Raw genomic sequence first — 18,072 nt, forward strand, 5'->3', positions numbered from 1 at the left:
CGCCCCTCCGCCCCAGCCCCACCCCCACACCCGCTGCAGCCGCCGCCGCCACCTCTCCCTTCCTCTCTGCTCTTTCCTCCTCCTGTTTTCTCTTCCCTCCTCCCCCTCGCCTCCTTTTCTCCTCCTCCTCCGGCGCTGACGCTCGCGTAGGGCCCTGGCGTCAGACGCGCGGGGGCGGGGCGAGTGCGGCGGGGGGTATAAGTAGAGGGTGCAGGAGGCGGTGCTTCCCCTTCTCCCCGGCGGTTAGTGCTGAGAGTGCGGAGTGTGTGCTCCGGGCTCGGAACACACATTTATTATTAAAAAAATCCAAAAAAAATCTAAAAAAATCTTTTAAAAAACCCAAAAAAAATTTACAAAAAATCCGCGTCTCCCCCGCCGGAGACTTTTATTTTTTTTTTCTTCCTCTTTTATAAAATAACCCGGTGAAGCAGCCGAGACCGACCCGCCCGCCCGCCCGCGGCCCCGCAGCAGCTCCAAGAAGGAACCAAGAGACCGAGGCCTTCCCGCTGCCCGGACCCGACACCGCCACCGCCACCCTTGCTTCCCAGCCGGCAGCCAGCAGCCAGCAGCCAGCGGCAGCCGATCGACCCCGTTCTGCGGCCGTTGAGTAGTTTTCGATTCCGGTTGATTTTTGTCCCTCTGCGCTTGCCCCCGCTCCCCTCCCCCCGGCTCCGGCCCCCGGCCCCAGCACTCGCTCTCCTCCTCTCACGGAAAGGTCGCGGCCTGTGGCCCTGCGGGCAGCCGTGCCGAGATGAACCCCAGCGCCCCTAGCTACCCCATGGCCTCGCTCTACGTGGGGGACCTACACCCCGACGTGACCGAGGCGATGCTCTACGAGAAGTTCAGCCCGGCCGGGCCCATCCTCTCCATCCGGGTCTGCAGGGACATGATCACCCGCCGCTCCTTGGGCTACGCGTATGTGAACTTCCAGCAGCCGGCGGACGGTGAGAGCCGGGCCCGGAGGGCTGGCGGGCGGGCGGCCATGAGGCGCAGGCGGCGGCGGGCGGGCTAGGCCGGCGGGCCCGGGAGAGGGGGCGGGCGGGCATGTCACCCCCTGAGGGCCGGCGGGGAGAGGCTTGGGCGCCGGGACCCCCGCTCCCCGTGCCCGCGGGGACCCGCGCTGCCGGCAGCCGCACGCCTGGCCACTTCCTCCTTTGCGACCATTTTCTCGGCCTCAGCCGCTCTCAAACTTTAGGGTGATGACGCGCCGGGAGGGTTGGTGAGATTGGGTTCTTCCACCGCGCTCCCGCCAGTAGCCGCGGGCTTCTGGGGCGTTGGGAGCCGAGCCCCCTTCTCTGGTAATAGGTGGAGGCTCTCCCACCACCCCGGGCTCCTGCCGGCGCCCCAGGACGCGGAGGAAGTGCGATTCGGTGCTCGAAAAATACCACGTGTTGAACCCTGTAACCTCACAGGCCCGAGGCCTGTCTCTGCTGCTGGCCCAATCGCCTGGGGGAGCCACAGGGCCTTAGAATAAAGTTAATTTGGTGATGTGGTGGTCCTCAGGTTTCTGATTCCATTCTTAATAACTTGTCAGTAACCGATGGCTCTAGAAATGTAGGTTACCGCTGAGACGCGCATTTGGGGTTTTCCCCGAGTTCAGGCATTTCTCACTAATACTAAGAGCAGGTTGGTGGGAGCTGAGGGTGTGGAGGATGACCCTTTGGAAATGCACTGTTTTCTCAGGCATTGTAGGTTATTTGAGGTTTTTTGTCCAAATTAGATTCGTAATACTGGTAATACAGAATGTTTCTTCCCTTCTGAAATAGTTCTGTGCTTTCGAGAGGTTTTCCTCCCCCCCAAAAAAAAATGTAATCAAATTTTGGCTGTAAACTTCGAGTGTAGTGTGAACTGGACCATTATACTTATTGGCCTTCAGTAGTAAAGGTTTCTTTATTTTTTAAAGTGGTCCAGACTATCCCTATGTCATGGGTAATTGAACAAAATAACAGTACTAACTCACGGAGGAAAAAATGTGGCTAAAACTTATCTTTTTATTTTGAAGTTAAACAGTTAACAAAACAAAATATGGCAAACAGATTAAGATATGTGGTATGGTGGTTCCCCGGATTTTCTTTATATTTGGATCAGTTAACTTCCAAAAGTCAGATTCACTCAATTTTATGGCCCAATTTTGCTTTTATCCCCTCAAGCTGCTGGAATACATGTCAGCTAATATGGAATATAAGGAATTTACTTTTAAATTTCTAATTAAATTAACTCAGTAGGACTGGAAGTTATTTAATGATCAGCTTTTTGCTAGGTGAAGTTACTGTCAAGATTTGGGTAGACATACTACTATTGAGTGACAGCCAGAAGTTGTAAAACTGCACTGCAGGTTTCTTGCCCTTTTGCTCGTAAGCAGTGGCTCCAAATGTCAGTCCATAACAATTTTTCCAAACTCCGGACAAGATTTACCGCTGAATAAATAGATTAGGGAAGATAACTTTGGGGCAGGTAATCACCATCTAAAGTTAACAGAGAAAACTTGAACAAATCCTAAAGACTATAAAATGTAACTTTTGAAAGTGGCTGTTATTCTTTCCAAGCTTAACAATTTTAAAACAAACCCAATTTTTAAAATATCTTGTGATTTGAAAAGTTGAACTTCAGGTTACCATGGTTACAGTACACTGTATGTATTCTCAGTCTATACCAGTGGGCTGGTACTGTAACTGCTCAAAAGAAGATAGCATTTGTTCATCTTACATTTGTTTGTGATTTCTATATGTACAAATTACCGTCTTTCCAAATATTTTTTTCAGTGGTTTTCTCTTTTCCTATTTACTGCAACGTTGATGGACTGGTAGGATAGCTTCTGAAAGTGACCAGTTTCCAATTTAACAGGAAGAGGTGACTCATTCAAAAGACGCTCAAGCAAAGTCAGCTAAAAAACTAGGGGAGCTGAGTAGGTGTGGTCAATTGATAATGAGCTGACAGCTGATTGTCACTATCTTCTAGAAACTGGAGCTTTCGTTTATAAAAAGAAGTGGCCAGAAAATTTGTCCTCTCAATAAATTTACAGTTATATTGGCATGGAATTTGTGGGAATTGGTGTTTCAGAACTTCAAATGGACTATGTTTTTTCCCTCTTGAGGACTAATGTTTTTTACTTAAGAATATATTTCTCCATGAAAAGTCTCAGTTTATTTAATAAATGCTTCATGATAGAGATGCACTTAATTCAGTATTTCATAGACTCTGAAATCAGGGTTGATTCTGAAATTTTTCTAGCACCATGCAGAAATAATAGATTAAATGATCAGTTATTAAGTAAATCAATGACTGAAGATAAAATTGGTTTTATATGTCAAGGAAGCTTTAATGAGTGAATTGTGAATCTTACAGACCTGGCATTAAAAATTTCGTATTCATTATATAGCTGAGTATGCCAACCTCACATTAGTTTTTGAGGGCCTAATTCAAATCTTAATCTGAAGGGATATAACCTTTTTTTTTTTTTTTAAAAGCATAGTAATACGAAGTTTGTGCCATGAGTCCCTGAAATCACCCAGCTCCCAAAATCCAGGGACTTTATTATAATTTTTTAAATGGACTAATTTTTGTATAATATTGGCTGTGGTAAGCAAAGAAAAGGCTGATTTTGACAAGAAATAAGGGAAGAAGTTAAAATGCTTGAAAAAACTAAAAGCTTTTAAGTCTGGGTAATTTACAGTTATCTACTATCTTTTATATTGCTCATTAAGCAGATTGTATGTGAAGAGGTATCTTGGTTTTATGTTGAACCAAAAGGGGATTTTAAATTTATGGTAGTTAAAGGAAAAAATGTTTCAGAAATACATTGGTGATATGTCATCAGTTAAGATGGGAAATTTGGGGTTTCTGATAATTGTCGTCTTTTTTAGCATTATACAATTTAAATCTATACTAGTGTGAGGTGTAAGGCCCAGCAATCATGAGATTTAGATAGGGAGAGAGGGACTATGCCCAACTACTTTCCCCATAATAATTTATATAATTCTTAGTGGTCTAGAAATGTTTTGAAGTAATACCCTGAACATGTCTTTCCACAGCGGAGCGTGCTTTGGACACCATGAATTTTGATGTTATAAAGGGCAAGCCAGTGCGCATCATGTGGTCTCAGCGTGATCCATCACTTCGCAAAAGTGGAGTGGGCAACATATTCATTAAAAACTTGGACAAATCCATTGATAATAAAGCACTGTATGATACATTTTCTGCTTTTGGTAACATCCTTTCATGTAAGGTAAGCAAAAATGTGACAGGTAAACATAGTGTTTTACCTTCTTGTAGTTTATTCCTTAAAAGAGCAACCATGCTATCTATTAATGGGTAGCTTTATTTCCCAAATACCCAAGCTAGGAGGCCGACAGGTTCTTTCTGAACACTGGAAAAAGTGCTAAATCAATAGCAAGTAATGAAAAATTGGTATCTGTTTTTCCCTAGGTGGTTTGTGATGAAAATGGCTCCAAAGGTTATGGATTTGTACATTTTGAGACACAGGAAGCAGCTGAAAGAGCTATTGAAAAAATGAATGGGATGCTACTAAATGATCGCAAAGTGTAAGTATAAATAGTTAATTATATTTCAGATCTGTTTTTAATAGTCCAAATCAATTCATTTTACAAGTTAATACATTTGAGCTCTTAAAGAGATTCAGCTGGAGTGAAAATAATGAACCACATCTTGGTAGATTTTATCATTGTTTTTTCCTTGTTTGTTGTGACAAATGAATAACAGTGAATTAATGTAATTAATTGGTTAACATTCAAGTCAGAAAGCAAAAGAAGATAGGTATACTGAGATACAAAGCTTTTTCAAGATAAGTGCATAGTTGAAAAACTAGGAATCCAGACAGAAACTTAATTCCTAAGGTAGTCATTGACCTGTTTTACATTTGAGAAACTGAGTTTAAAATAATTTGTCTGTATTTACCTGCTGGTTCAACAGATAAGCTGGGATACAAACCCAGTGGTCTAAATTCAGAGTCTAAGTTGGCTCTTCACTTGGCCATACTACTACAGTTTATTGATGGGAGTAGTTGTTCTTGGACCTTTTCACCTTTCTTCACCCATTTAAAGGTTAAGTAGAATTAAACCAGCAATCTTCATAATTAATCTTTCCTGAGGTAAACTTGTTTTTAAAAGTTGCAGACTTTTTATATAATGGCACTGATAAAACCTCTGAGACTATTCTGCTGCAGGTTATAAAACTGCAGATTTTATGAGCCCAAAGAAGTAACATCTCTAGTTTTTTTATTGTTCGTGCCAGTGGTTTTTGTTTAATTATCTGGGCAAATTGAGCCATAAGATCATCTTATAAATGAGCTGAGTTCATGTTGCTGTGTAAACTGCAGTGATGACTTACAAATTGGGCTTAGTTCTAACAACTCCACTGCATCACTCTTAAGGTGTGGTTCCTATTTCATGAAGTGCTGTGGTCATTCTGTACATGAAGAGATTGTTATGTACATGGTGTTACGTATTTGAATTTTGTGTCACTACATGATTAAGGAAAGACTGTAATGTATAAAGAACCCGTATGCCTAAGAAACCAGCAGTTCCTCAATGTGAACAATGTTTACAAAGGCTAGTTGTTAGAATCCTTATTGTTTTGAAATAGCACATTTTTAAATGAGAGAAATATTTAGCATCATTAGTATTAGAAGATGAAATTATCTTAACAGTTTGCCTATCAACATGCTTGGGGGCAGAGGAAGAATGTCAAGTAATGGTGGGGGTCTAGATTAAATAAAGACTTAATTTATTGCTGTTTTGAGTATAAAATGGTATAACCCTTTTGGAAAAGTCTGTATATATAAACTTAAGGTCATTTATATGCCTTTTGAACTACCATGATTTCTGCAACTCTATCATAAGAACATATAACAGAAAGGCTCATTAAGCTCCAGCATTATTAACAAAAAGCATGAAGTCGTGATGTCCGCAGTGGAAAATTATGTTCCTGTTGAGAATGTTCCTAAGGCTAATAGCTTGGAGAAGCACTACAGTATGGGTGGGGTGGGGAAGGTTAAGGAAAAGACCTACGGAAAATCCGTCATGATTTGGGTGGTATCATGGAAGATGGTTTTGTAATTTATTTTACAATAGTCTTAAATGACATGTACTACTATTATATTAGGGGAAAACTAAATTTTTAAACATTTAGTTGATAATGCTGCAAAGAAAATTTGCCAAGCTGTTATGTGTTAGAGTACAGAATTCAGAAGTTTAAATTTCCATTTTAGGAGAGCACAAACAATGTGCAAGGACCTCACTTTGAAATAGCAACGATAGAAGTCTTTTCTTTGGCATGGTTCATGTGTTACTCCCACTCATTTATATTGATAGGCATGATCTCTTTAACCCTGGGTTAGCTAGAAGGAAGGGAGGGAAGTGTGTATGAAGAAAAATGCTTCCTTTTTCCTTATAGTTAAGAAGTTTGTTCTTATTTTATGCTTCCATTTTTTTTCACTTAAGGCACTTGTTTTTAGTGTGCTCTTTATTCGAGATTCTGAAATTAACAGTAACAATTACAAAATCAACCATCAGCCTTAATTAATCTGAACTTAATAAAATAGAACCTAATTTTATAGTCCTTACATATTTTATTAGATTTGTTGGACGATTTAAGTCTCGTAAAGAACGAGAAGCAGAACTCGGAGCTAGGGCAAAAGAGTTCACCAATGTTTACATCAAGAATTTTGGAGAAGATATGGATGATGAGCGCCTTAAGGATCTCTTTGGCAAGTTTGGTAATGTGTCTGAATTAAATTTTTACACTCAAAGTTCTGAGTAATTGCTCAACATTAGTTTTGGCTAATACTTTATTCTAAAGTGAATGAAATGAAACTTAATATGGTACTTAAAAATAATTGTCGTTATCTGGATTAAACTACTGATAGTCCATTATACTACAAAGTAGTATATAAATAAAGGTTAATAGTGTTGTATTAGCACAGTAAGGTGTGACTGCCTAATTGGAACAGATTTTAAAAGGTTATGCTACAGTAAGAAACTGTGCTGGAATTCTGCACGTACAGATCCCATCTCATCAGAGGCATGCACATGATAACAGCCAACTTAGGGTGGAATGCAGTCTTTAGTTATGGGACAGGAAAGCTGGCCAGCTTTAGGATATTTGGCCAGTCTTATTAAAAGCCTCATGTTTGAGCAATTTGAAACAGTGACATTCAAAGACAAAGCCAGAGATCCTGATTCCCGTGATATCTCCTTGGGATGGCCTTCTGAATCCATGGGATCTTAATTTGTTCCTTGAATTTCAAATTAACTTGATTAAATTTTAAATCTGTAAAGTGTTAACCAGCCTCACTTTAGATAGTTGTAACTGATCAGAAGATGAACTGTAAATTGAACGCTTTTGCAGGTGATTTGCTTGTCCCTTATCATTTGTTGATCTAGTAAGTTCAACAGGTGGCTTTTTTTTTTTTTGAGCACCTCAAATGATACAGAATTAGGAAATCTAATACTTTCTTATTGCTGATCTAGTAGGCCACATTGAACCCTTCGAGCAAAAAACTTGTCCTTTTGACAAAGATTGTGTCTTGCATCTTACTCCAAATTCTCTTTAGTGACTGGTTTTGTATATTTCATCGTCTTTTTAAATAAGAAGCTGTTGCTGAAGTTGATTGTTGTTTACCAATTATCCCAAATGAATAATGCTATGTGAGGTGACCAATATGTAAATTTGTCAAATATTTTCTTGGCTATTTGTCTCATAGAGATTGGAAGTACAGCTTAGGACCAGAGGTACATTCAAAAGAAACAATCTACCTGTGCCCATACATCTTCCATATTTTCTGTAATCAAATGTGATTTTTAATCTTTTCTGGCCCCACCTGCCTGAGATAATACCCACCTCAGTTAAGTGTCTTTTTCACTTGGGAGAACTGGGGCCACGTGTCTCCAAATATGTGCTGCTTCCTCAGAGTGATACTGTGTCTTTCCACGGGTCAAACCCTGTATTCCCTCCACTCTCAGTTGAAAATCAAGTGGGCCAAGGGTTAAGAAAATCTTATTTCTTAATTCTGATGTCAAGAAAAAAAATTGTTGGCCAATAAAAGGCAAATCTGGTTTGAACTAAGAATAAAATCTCATCTTTAACAACTGTCTAAAACATATTTGCCTCCTTAAATGGAGGGAGGGCTGTTTTAGGGAGTAGAGTATTTAGCTGCTTAGTAGAAATACAAGGTCTTTGAAGAGACTGTTTTTTAATTTTTATTTTTTTCATGACTTTGTTTTGAAATTTGAAATGTATAAATGTTGTGTGGAATATGTTTGAATCATTTAAAAAATTTTTTTAGGACCTGCCTTAAGTGTGAAAGTAATGACTGATGAAAGTGGAAAATCCAAAGGTTTTGGATTTGTAAGCTTCGAAAGGCATGAAGATGCACAGAAAGTAAGACTCAAATATACTAACTAAAGATAGTATGGATTTCCTGTATTTTATAATAAGAAGGGAGATGATAGAAGGTTTCTTTGCTCTCATACTGAAATGTACATGCATTACATTGGCTATTTTACATGTATTGTTTTGAATTACTTGAATTTTTTGTATTAGGGTATAAATTTTGTAGAGGGTATAAATTGGGAACTTACATTCCCAAAACACTGAAGCCCAGTTACTGTGATGGGTCCACTTTAGCATGCGTAACCTGAAAAATTTTCTTGATTGTTAAAGCAGTGAACTTCTCTATTGCAAGTTAGTAATTAAAATTTCTGTGATTTCTATAAGGCTGTGGATGAGATGAATGGAAAGGAGCTCAATGGAAAACAAATTTACGTTGGTCGAGCTCAGAAAAAAGTGGAACGGCAGACGGAACTTAAGCGCAAATTTGAACAGATGAAGCAAGATAGGATCACCAGATACCAGGTTCATTTTTAATTGACAAGCAAAATAAGACAGGGATGAGGAAACCTATTTTACATTCATTTCAGTTACTGCCAGGTAACTGGAGGGTTTGTGAGGGGGAAAGGAGAAGAAACATGGGAAAAAATACTAGGAAGTGTGCTTGAGTTTCACTGTGGTTTTCTTTTTCCTTTTTCGATAGTTTTTTGTTTTTTTTTGTTTTTTAGGGTGTTAACCTTTATGTGAAAAATCTTGATGATGGTATTGATGATGAACGTCTCCGGAAAGAGTTTTCTCCTTTTGGTACAATCACTAGTGCAAAGGTAAACTTAACATACTTTAAGATTTGGGGACAATCCATGCACATTGATAATATGTATGTAAATTTCACATTAATACGCCCGAGTGTTTTTCTTATTTTGTAAATGAAGAGTCACATAGGGGTTTTTGTTGTTGTTGTTGTTGTTTTCCAAAAAGTCAGTCGTTTTTTTCCTTCTTTTCTGGAGATCAGGGTTTTGCCTCATCGCTTCACAGACATTCAAATTTGAAATAGATGTAGTAGCCTTGATGGTTTATTTTTGTTAGGGGACAAGTTCTGAATTCTTCCTGAGGTTGCATTCGTTGACCATAGTGATTGACCCTCACATAATATGCATCGTGCTATTCTGTTTAACTAGTTATTTTTCTGGTTAAAGTGACAACTTACTAGGGAACTATAATTGTTATCAGGCAAAATTTATATTCATTTGCACACTTCATTCTGGGGAGTCAAACTTTAAGTCCCCTAGTAAAGATAGATTTTCTTCCACTCAAAATCAGAAATGAAGAATTTCTATTCTAAATTCTGGGAATTTGATTTAATTAAGAACCTCTGTTCCAGGTGTTTTTTCTGATGTCCATGGTCCAAGAATTCCTCTGTATGTAAAGTTTTGTGCATATGTATTTTGGGATATGGGAGGAGTGTCTAAAACTTCAGTCAGATTCTTAAGAGTTCAGGAAACATTAAAATTCAGTGCTCTGGAATGACCTCGTGGCTGATCTTCCTAACTCATCTTTTCCTGTTAACTTCATTGATCAAGGGAGCTTCTGTGATAGGAAGTGTTAGGGGCTTGCTAGATGAATACAAATAAAAATGAAGAGATGGAGTTGGCTTGCATTTTAGCCTGTGCTTTTGAGTACTTGGAATGTGCTAGAATCCACTTCTGGGTATCTTTACCCTGTGTATGTTCCCTGAAAGTTGTTGAAGTTGAATATTATGCATGTTTTTAAAGTCCTTTGTCGATCATATCACTCGGTGGCAGAGATGTGAAAATTTGGCAAGTTTATTCTGGAGGAGGAGCTCATGTGTTAATGCTTGCTAAAAAAACTAAAGCAGAAAGGTAAAAAGTGAAAGGTGATTTCCTCCCTCCATCCCATTTGGGTGTCCTTCCCAGATAATCTTCATGTTTGTCCAAATAGTTTTTGTAGATGTATAAACAATAATTTAGAAGACCAGGATGGTACTATACAGATTCTAGGACTTGGCAGTTTCACTTAACAGGTCTGGATAGATATTTGCATATTCATTTCAGGGTTTTTTTTTTCCCCCTCAAGAGCTGAATATTCATTGTATAGATGTACCATAACTTACTTTACTGTACTTACATTGATAAACATTTGGGTTGCTTTGTGTGTTTCCACTGTTAGACCTACCATTGTAATAAACATGTATCTTTGCAAAAATGTATTTCTAAAGTTCTAGAATTAAAATACCTGGTCAGTAGCTATATTTAAAATTGATACAACCAAATTGTCCCAAAAGGTTAGACACATTCCTACTAGTCTTGTCCATTTAGTAGAAGTTGATATTACATCTTTTCCATTAGTGACATGCCTTTCATATGTTGACAGTTTTTCCTGTTTGCGTATTTTTATATTGAATTGGTTGTCTTTTTATTGATTAGAATTTTATGTCAGCCCTTTGTTTTATATTGCTAATACTTTCTCCCAGTCTTTAACTTAGGACTTTGGGATTTTTTTCATCTTTCCCCATATTTTTGCATTTTACATTCAGATTTAGAATCTTTGGCAGTTTGATTTTTCAGTGTGCTGTGAATAAGAGATATGACTTAATTCTTCTAGGTTGTCTCAATGTACCACATACATACTATATAATGCAAAGTCCATTTTTTCTTTGTTATTTTAAAATGTTAACTTAATGCAGTAAATTCCCATAACTGCATGGGTGTGTCTCGGGGTCTTGTTCTAGGTACAGTTGACATACTCAGATGTATAGCATAATGACTTGATGTTCATGTTGTATATGTTGTCAGATGATCATAATCTAGTTTAATATCCATCACTATGCATAGTTAACAAAAATTTATTTTCCTCGTGATGAGAACTTTAAAGATCTACTCTTCAGGAACTTTCAGATATGTAGTACAGTAGTCTAATCTCTATGCTGTACCTTAATTGCATTCCCAGGACTTAGTTTATAGCTGGGAATTTGTACCTTTTTAAAACCTCGATTTCCCCTACCCACTTTCCTCTGCCTTCAGCAACCATGAGGTCAGTTTTGTTGTTGTTGTCTGGTTCGGTTTTGGTGTTTTGTTTTGATTCCACATATAAGTGAGGTCACTGGACTGTTTCATTGTTACTCTGTCTGTTCCTGTGCTACACCATACCGGTGAATATAGCTGTAGAACATGCTTATGTGTATTGTAGGGCTGGTGAGGAGTTCTTTGCACCTCCTCATTGCGCCTTTAGAAGATCTTTTAAGTGATTGGAAGCTTATTTATGGCCCTTTTAGTCTTGAATGTGAAATTTTTATTTTGAAATGTGGATATTCTGAAATTCAGCTGTTCCCCCTTCCCCACCAAAGAATAGTAAAGCATCTTGTCAACTTGAATTGCTAAGTCAAATTTTAATTTTAGTAGGCCTTGATTGGATCATTCATATACTTAAACCTTAATATTCTGTTGACAGATCTAAAATCTGAACACATTTGCTGTCTTACCTCTCTCTACTTTCTCTTGCTTGGCTGAGATAATGCATGTGCATAGCTTGCCCTTAATATTGAGGTATTGAGGAAAAATGGTGGAAAAAATGAAAGCATTAACAGTGTTTACCTATTTGAGTCAGTAGCTGTAATTACAATGTAATGCCCTCAGAGCCGCATTCTATCATTGAATTAACTTTTTTTTTTTGTCTTTTAATAGGTTATGATGGAGGGTGGTCGCAGCAAAGGGTTTGGTTTTGTATGTTTCTCCTCCCCAGAAGAAGCCACAAAAGCAGTTACAGAAATGAATGGTAGAATTGTGGCCACCAAGCCATTGTATGTAGCTTTAGCTCAGCGCAAAGAAGAGCGCCAGGCTCACCTCACTAACCAGTATATGCAGAGAATGGCAAGTGTAAGAGCTGTGCCCAATCCTGTAATCAACCCCTACCAGCCAGCACCTCCTTCAGGTTACTTCATGGCAGCTATCCCACAGGTATGTTTCAGAAGAGAATAAAAACCTTATGCAGGTTTTCAGATTTGGTAATTTTAATTGTCTGTGCCTTACAATAGATCTAAGATTAAAACATTTGAATTGTGATTAAATTTGAAAAATTTGTATAAGAGTATAAGGACTTGGCTGAATGTTTTGAGACCATAGAGCTAGCTGCATTATTGCTTTTCTTCACCTGATACATGGTTTGCTCTTTGCAGACTCAGAATCGTGCTGCATACTATCCTCCTAGCCAAATTGCTCAACTAAGACCAAGTCCTCGCTGGACTGCTCAGGGTGCCAGACCTCATCGTAAGCCTTTTGTTTTTAATTAAAGTTGTGAATTATTTGGACTAAAAATGTACTGGATAAATTAGCTATATTTCAGCAGTATATTAATTGTTGCTTTTCATAATTTAGGGTTATGGGTGTTCATTTTGAGGATCCTAGTATTTTTTAAGAAGAATCCTAAAATGCCTCATCCTTCCTTTCTTACTGACAGTAATTTCTATGCTGGTTTGATTTTATGATATATTTGGGAATGGATCCAACTTTTAACTTCATATTTGGATAGGCAGTAATTTTAAAAAATCTTGTTCCATGTGTGAGGATCAGAGTCCTGGGCTTTTGCACCTTGCCTTGTGGCCCTGTGCTATATGGTAGGAGCACTTGGAACCAGGTTTGTGTATCATGTTCAGATAGTAATTAAGTCCTTGTTCTTCTGAATGAATGTTTTATGTTTCATTCTCTGATCTGGGAATTCTGGGAAAATGGCAGGTGAGAGACTAAGCTTTAAGATACTATTTGCATTTAGTCACTTTGGTTCCTTCGTTCAAACCTCAGCCCTAACAAAGCATTGAACACTTCAGTGAGTTTTTTCCCAGGTAACGTGTGTTCTTACGTTTTTCAATGCAGCATTCCAAAATATGCCCGGTGCTATCCGCCCAGCCGCTCCTAGACCACCATTTAGTACTATGAGACCAGCTTCTTCACAGGTTCCGCGAGTCATGTCAACACAGCGTGTTGGTAAGTCTTAAAATACTTTCTGTAAAAATTGATTTCCAATTTGAAAAATCATGATAAAAGTATGCAACCACATGTTTGTTTTTTAGCTAACACATCAACACAGACAATGGGTCCACGTCCCGCAGCTGCCGCTGCCGCAGCTACTCCTGCTGTCCGCACCGTTCCGCAGTATAAGTACGCCGCAGGAGTCCGCAATCCTCAGCAACATCTTAATGCACAGCCACAAGTTACCATGCAGCAGGTAGGACTTAATCTTTATAAAGATGGCAGCCTTGGTTGCAGTTAAAGAGGCTAAAAAGGCAATTACGAAAGCTTAAGCGATCTAGAACATTCTGCTCATTGACGTCCCATTAATTGTACGTAAAAGTGTCTATGGGAATTAGACAAAGCACACAAGGACGCCAAACTGACTGAACCACCCAGGCACCCCTACTTCTGTACTTTAAACTTAGAAAAATTCCTAATTTTTTTCTAGCCTGCTGTTCATGTACAAGGTCAGGAGCCTTTGACTGCTTCCATGTTGGCATCTGCCCCTCCTCAAGAGCAAAAGCAAATGTTGGGTAAGTGCCTTTGTCCTGCCTAGTCAGTTACAGAGCAAGACTGACTACAAAATGGGGAAGATACTTAGTGGTCATTTTTTAATGCAAAGGCAGGTCTCAGGTTCCAGGATTGGTCTGAATTGCCATGTCTGCTAAACATGTTAATACTGTTCCAGGCTTTTAATGAAATACTTTGCTTTTGATGACTAGAATAATAAGTTATTTGCCATGGATCCCACTACAGTTTTGGAAGAGGGAATTTGAAGTAAATGAAAAAGAAACTTCAAGCACAGAATTAACAACTTCGTTGCCTTGTGGTAGATCTTAATCAGTTTTTAACTATCAGAATGGTGGGTTTGGGCTTAGCATCTATATGCTATATACAAAAGTGAGGTTCTTCAGTTTTAATCATGGTGGCTGCCTTTACACTTTTGACGGAAGGAATTTGTGTATGTTTTTGATCCTAGGTGAACGGCTCTTTCCTCTAATTCAAGCCATGCACCCTACTCTTGCTGGTAAAATCACTGGCATGTTGTTGGAGATTGATAATTCAGAACTTCTTCATATGCTCGAGTCTCCAGAGTCTCTCCGTTCTAAAGTAATTTAAATTTGTCACTTACCTAACAGCCACTTACATTGTGTATTCCAGGACTTTTTGTAGAAACTTGAACATCACTGAGTGCTTTATATAAGTCATGTGCAGTTCTAAGTTTTAGAAATCTCAAGTATAAATTTATCACCACTTACGGTGCTTTTATCCCCGTTTTGTAATATATGTGGGGAAACAAGCAATTGAGGGTCAGAAATTGGCCCTCTGCTCACACAGCTAGCCAAAGGACAGAGCTTGATTTCACCTCCAGTCAGTTTAACTCCAGCATCAGTGCTGTTTTTAGCTGTGCTGCTGCTTTAGTGAAGAAAGAGATGTTTGCCATTGTTTCTCAACTTTGGGGGGAGTTATGGTGACAAGAGAGTAAGAAGTAAATGGAAGAGGGTTCATAATTGTAGAATAGTGCTGGAATAGAACCCAAAAGGATATGGCTACAGTTGAAATGGGTGTTTTTGAAAGTGGTTCTTGCCACTTGCATCTGGGGAAAGGAGTTTAGTTTGCCTTTTTTGGACATTTATATGTTGTGAATTTGAAATTCTTCTAGTTACTCCTTTTCAGGGCCAGTTTGTTCTTTTTTTAGGTTGACGAAGCTGTAGCTGTACTACAAGCCCACCAAGCTAAAGAGGCTGCCCAGAAAGCAGTTAACAGTGCCACTGGTGTTCCAACTGTTTAAAGTGAGCATTCCTTCCTGGGTCTATTGGTTTAAGCTTGTTTTTATCAGTTTGAGCATATTTTACAAGAAATCATTTTACCATTAATCCAAATGTATTGCTAACTTTTCAAAGAGATAAAAATTAAAAGAAATTTTACCTGTTAGCCTGGTATTGACTTGAATTTTGAAATCCAAGCACTTTTAAACGTTTTAGGTTATAATTTGTGTAAGTGGGCTTGGCTGTTTGTGTACTTACTTTCCGAGGACTTTCATAGCTTCTACCTTTCTTTGGGGTGCAGTACTAATAATTGCCTGGGGCCTGCACTCTTGCCCTTCATTACTTCCAAGAAATGGGGTAATGTAGCAGCATAGCCCAGACCAGAGATTGCCAGAGCTTTTCTGTAAAGGACCAGATAGGAAATATTTTAGGATTTGTGGGCCATGTTGTCTATGTTGTAATTACTATAGTTTTAGGATGAAAGGACTCCTAGACATTACATAAACGAATAGTCGTGTCTGTGTACCAATAAAACTTTATAGAAACAGGCTGCAGACTAAATTTGGCCATGGGCTTTAAATTTGCTACTGACAAGTGCCAGAATTGGTCATCTTGTTTTGTTGTTGGTACCTGGCCATTTGCATCTATACATTTTAAATTTGCACAGTGTTACGTTTGATATATTTAATATAATATGATTGCCAGTATAGCAATAACTAGTAGTTCTTTTGCTCATTATTTTTAGCAGTTAGAATTATGAAGTGCTAGCCTCTTAGCAAGTTTGATGATTACATTTTTTTCTCCCTGCATTCACAGATTGATCAGGGACCATGAAAAGAAACTCGTGCTTCACCGAAGAAAAATATCTAAACATCGAAAAACTTAAACATTATGGAAAAAAAACATTGCAAAATATAAAATAAATAAAAAAAGGAAAGGAAACTTTGAACCTTATGTACCGAGCAAATGCCAGGTCTAGCAAACATAATGCTAGTCCTAGATTACTTATTGATTTAAAAACAACAAAAAAACCACAAAAAAATAGTAAAATATAAAAACAAATTAATGTTTTATAGACCCTGGGAAAAAGAGTTTTCAGCAAAGTACAAAAATTTAAAGCATTCCTTTCTTTAATTTTGTAATTCTTTACTGTGGAATAGCTCAGAATGTCACTTCTGTTTTAAATAACAGAATTGATAACTGAGCAAGGAAACGTAATTTGGATTATAAAATTCTTGCTTTAATAAAAATTCCTTAAACAGTGCAGTGTTGTTACGCTGTTTTATTTCTCTTTGTAATTGGTTTTCCACAAATAGGTGATAAGCTGGAATTGGCAGAAGAACCTCTTCATGATAAAGGTGATGTTAAGTTCAAGGATATCATAGTTTTATGGAAAAAGGGGCATAAGAATTTATCTAGTTTATGAATTTAGATTTCCATGTGAATTCTTGAACCAAGGTATATCTGTATTGTTTAATATTTTTTGAAATGATGCCAGTTTGACTATAGTGAGGTTTCTTAGCTGGAAGTTAATTAGCTTAAACCCTCATTATATGGTGTGAAACAGTAACAGCAGTGAGTCCTAAAGTTAGGATTAGTTTTAAGCCTTATTTTTGAAAAGATCTTTAATTTGATAGGAAATGAAGTCACAATCATCAGCTAATACCTTGTCCCCTAAAATACTTGTGAGAAAGTATGTGGGGCTTCTCCATCTAGAGGACGGATTTAGAAGATGGGGGATAGGGTCCAGTCACCTAAATAAAAAATATCCTTGGTAGTTTGAATACACTGTTGAGAGAATGGCCTAGTTTTAATTTCTGTTCCATCCTCCACATATACTACTAGCAAAGTTAAGCTTTCTGAGTTGTACATCTGATTCTTTAAAACCAGGCTAAAATAATTTCAACACAAACTCTTCAGAAGCAAATAATGAATCCAGAAAAAACCATGACTATGACAGTGTTATCCTCTGCATAATGAAGCTTTTAATCTCAGCTTCTCTTGAAACTCAAGGTGCACATGTTAACCCCTACATACCCCAATGGCTTAAATACGTATTTTGTCTGACCGTAGACTTACCCTCTTACAGGCTGACAGAACACGTAGATGAAAACAGTTTCTCTTAGTCACAATGCTTTAAGGCAGAAAAGTACATACCATTTTTGTTAAATTTGAATACAAAATGGTTCAAGCTTTGAGACACCTTAAAAGTTTTATCCATAAAATTCCGTGCTTACATTCCAAGATCTAAAGTAGCAGATAGGATTTGCATAGAGAATAGGTCTCTATACACTGCATAGTTGGGATTTCTTTTGTGAGACTACCTGTCACCCCCATCTGTTCTTGAAAGGTCTCTATTAGATATAGCAAACGTTCCATGACTGTTGAGAGGAACCAACAAAAGTGTAAAGTGTTTAGACCTTTGTGATCTGCTTGTAGGAATTAAGAAAAAAATAATTACAATTGGTTATTTGATGATATATTTGCAAGTTCATCTACTCACCAGAAGTTAACTTATAGCCCAAAAGTCTATTTACATGCCTTTACAGTCATTTGCCAAGATGGCACGGAAAATCTGAGTTGAAACACGTTCCCAACTGAAGTTGAATAAGCCTGCTACCATTTTTTCAACTTTCATACCACAAACAAGTATCCTTTGTGAGGTTTGTTGAGCTAGGGCCATGTTCTTGACGTTTCTGTGCTTGTTGGTGATTGTGCTGTTTAAATCATTCCTAAGCATAATGCTTAGGTGCTATCTGGTGTCCCTAGGTTCAGGAAGGTAGATGAGCTTCATTCAGGCATAAGTTACAGAGCTGTTGGCTGAGTTCAAGGTTAACTATATATTAAATAAGGTGTCTTTAAACAGGAACACATAAATCAAGGATATATTGATGGAAATGGGGCTGGCTTACATGTACCTGTTTCCCCTAGGA

The 18,072-nt window shown here is 38.3% G+C and overlaps 1 protein-coding gene across 2 annotated transcripts; it reads left to right on the forward strand.

Moving 5' to 3' along the window:
- The first annotated feature begins 226 nt into the window (after positions 1-226).
- PABPC1 (poly(A) binding protein cytoplasmic 1) lies at positions 227-16,403 on the forward strand. Of its 2 annotated transcripts, XM_080801438.1 has the most exons (16): positions 229-602; positions 716-944; positions 4,032-4,225; positions 4,426-4,541; positions 6,594-6,733; positions 8,303-8,397; positions 8,734-8,871; positions 9,075-9,170; positions 12,048-12,320; positions 12,539-12,629; positions 13,233-13,343; positions 13,430-13,584; positions 13,819-13,903; positions 14,350-14,480; positions 15,070-15,163; positions 15,956-16,403. In XM_080801438.1, the coding sequence occupies exons 2-15, from the start codon at positions 752-754 to the stop codon at positions 15,160-15,162; spliced, it is 1,911 nt and encodes a 636-aa protein (XP_080657564.1). In that variant the 5' UTR covers positions 229-602; positions 716-751; the 3' UTR covers position 15,163; positions 15,956-16,403. The 2 variants fall into 2 exon arrangements, with proteins under 2 accessions (XP_080657563.1, XP_080657564.1); XM_080801437.1 differs by having other exon boundaries at positions 227-944.
- Positions 16,404-18,072: the final 1,669 nt, after the last annotated feature.

Source organism: Martes martes (assembly GCF_963455335.1).
Source record: "Martes martes genome assembly, chromosome: 4".
Taxonomy (NCBI): domain Eukaryota; kingdom Metazoa; phylum Chordata; class Mammalia; order Carnivora; family Mustelidae; genus Martes; species Martes martes.

Excerpts from the sequence above, each read along its gene's own strand:
- PABPC1 (XM_080801437.1), top strand. The coding sequence starts at position 752 with ATGAACCCCAGCGCCCCTAGCTACCCCATGGCCTCGCTCTACGTGGGG. Across the intron at positions 6,734-8,302 it reads GGATCTCTTTGGCAAGTTTG|GACCTGCCTTAAGTGTGAAA; the intron begins GTAATGTGTCTG and ends AAATTTTTTTAG. Across the intron at positions 9,171-12,047 it reads GTACAATCACTAGTGCAAAG|GTTATGATGGAGGGTGGTCG; the intron begins GTAAACTTAACA and ends GTCTTTTAATAG.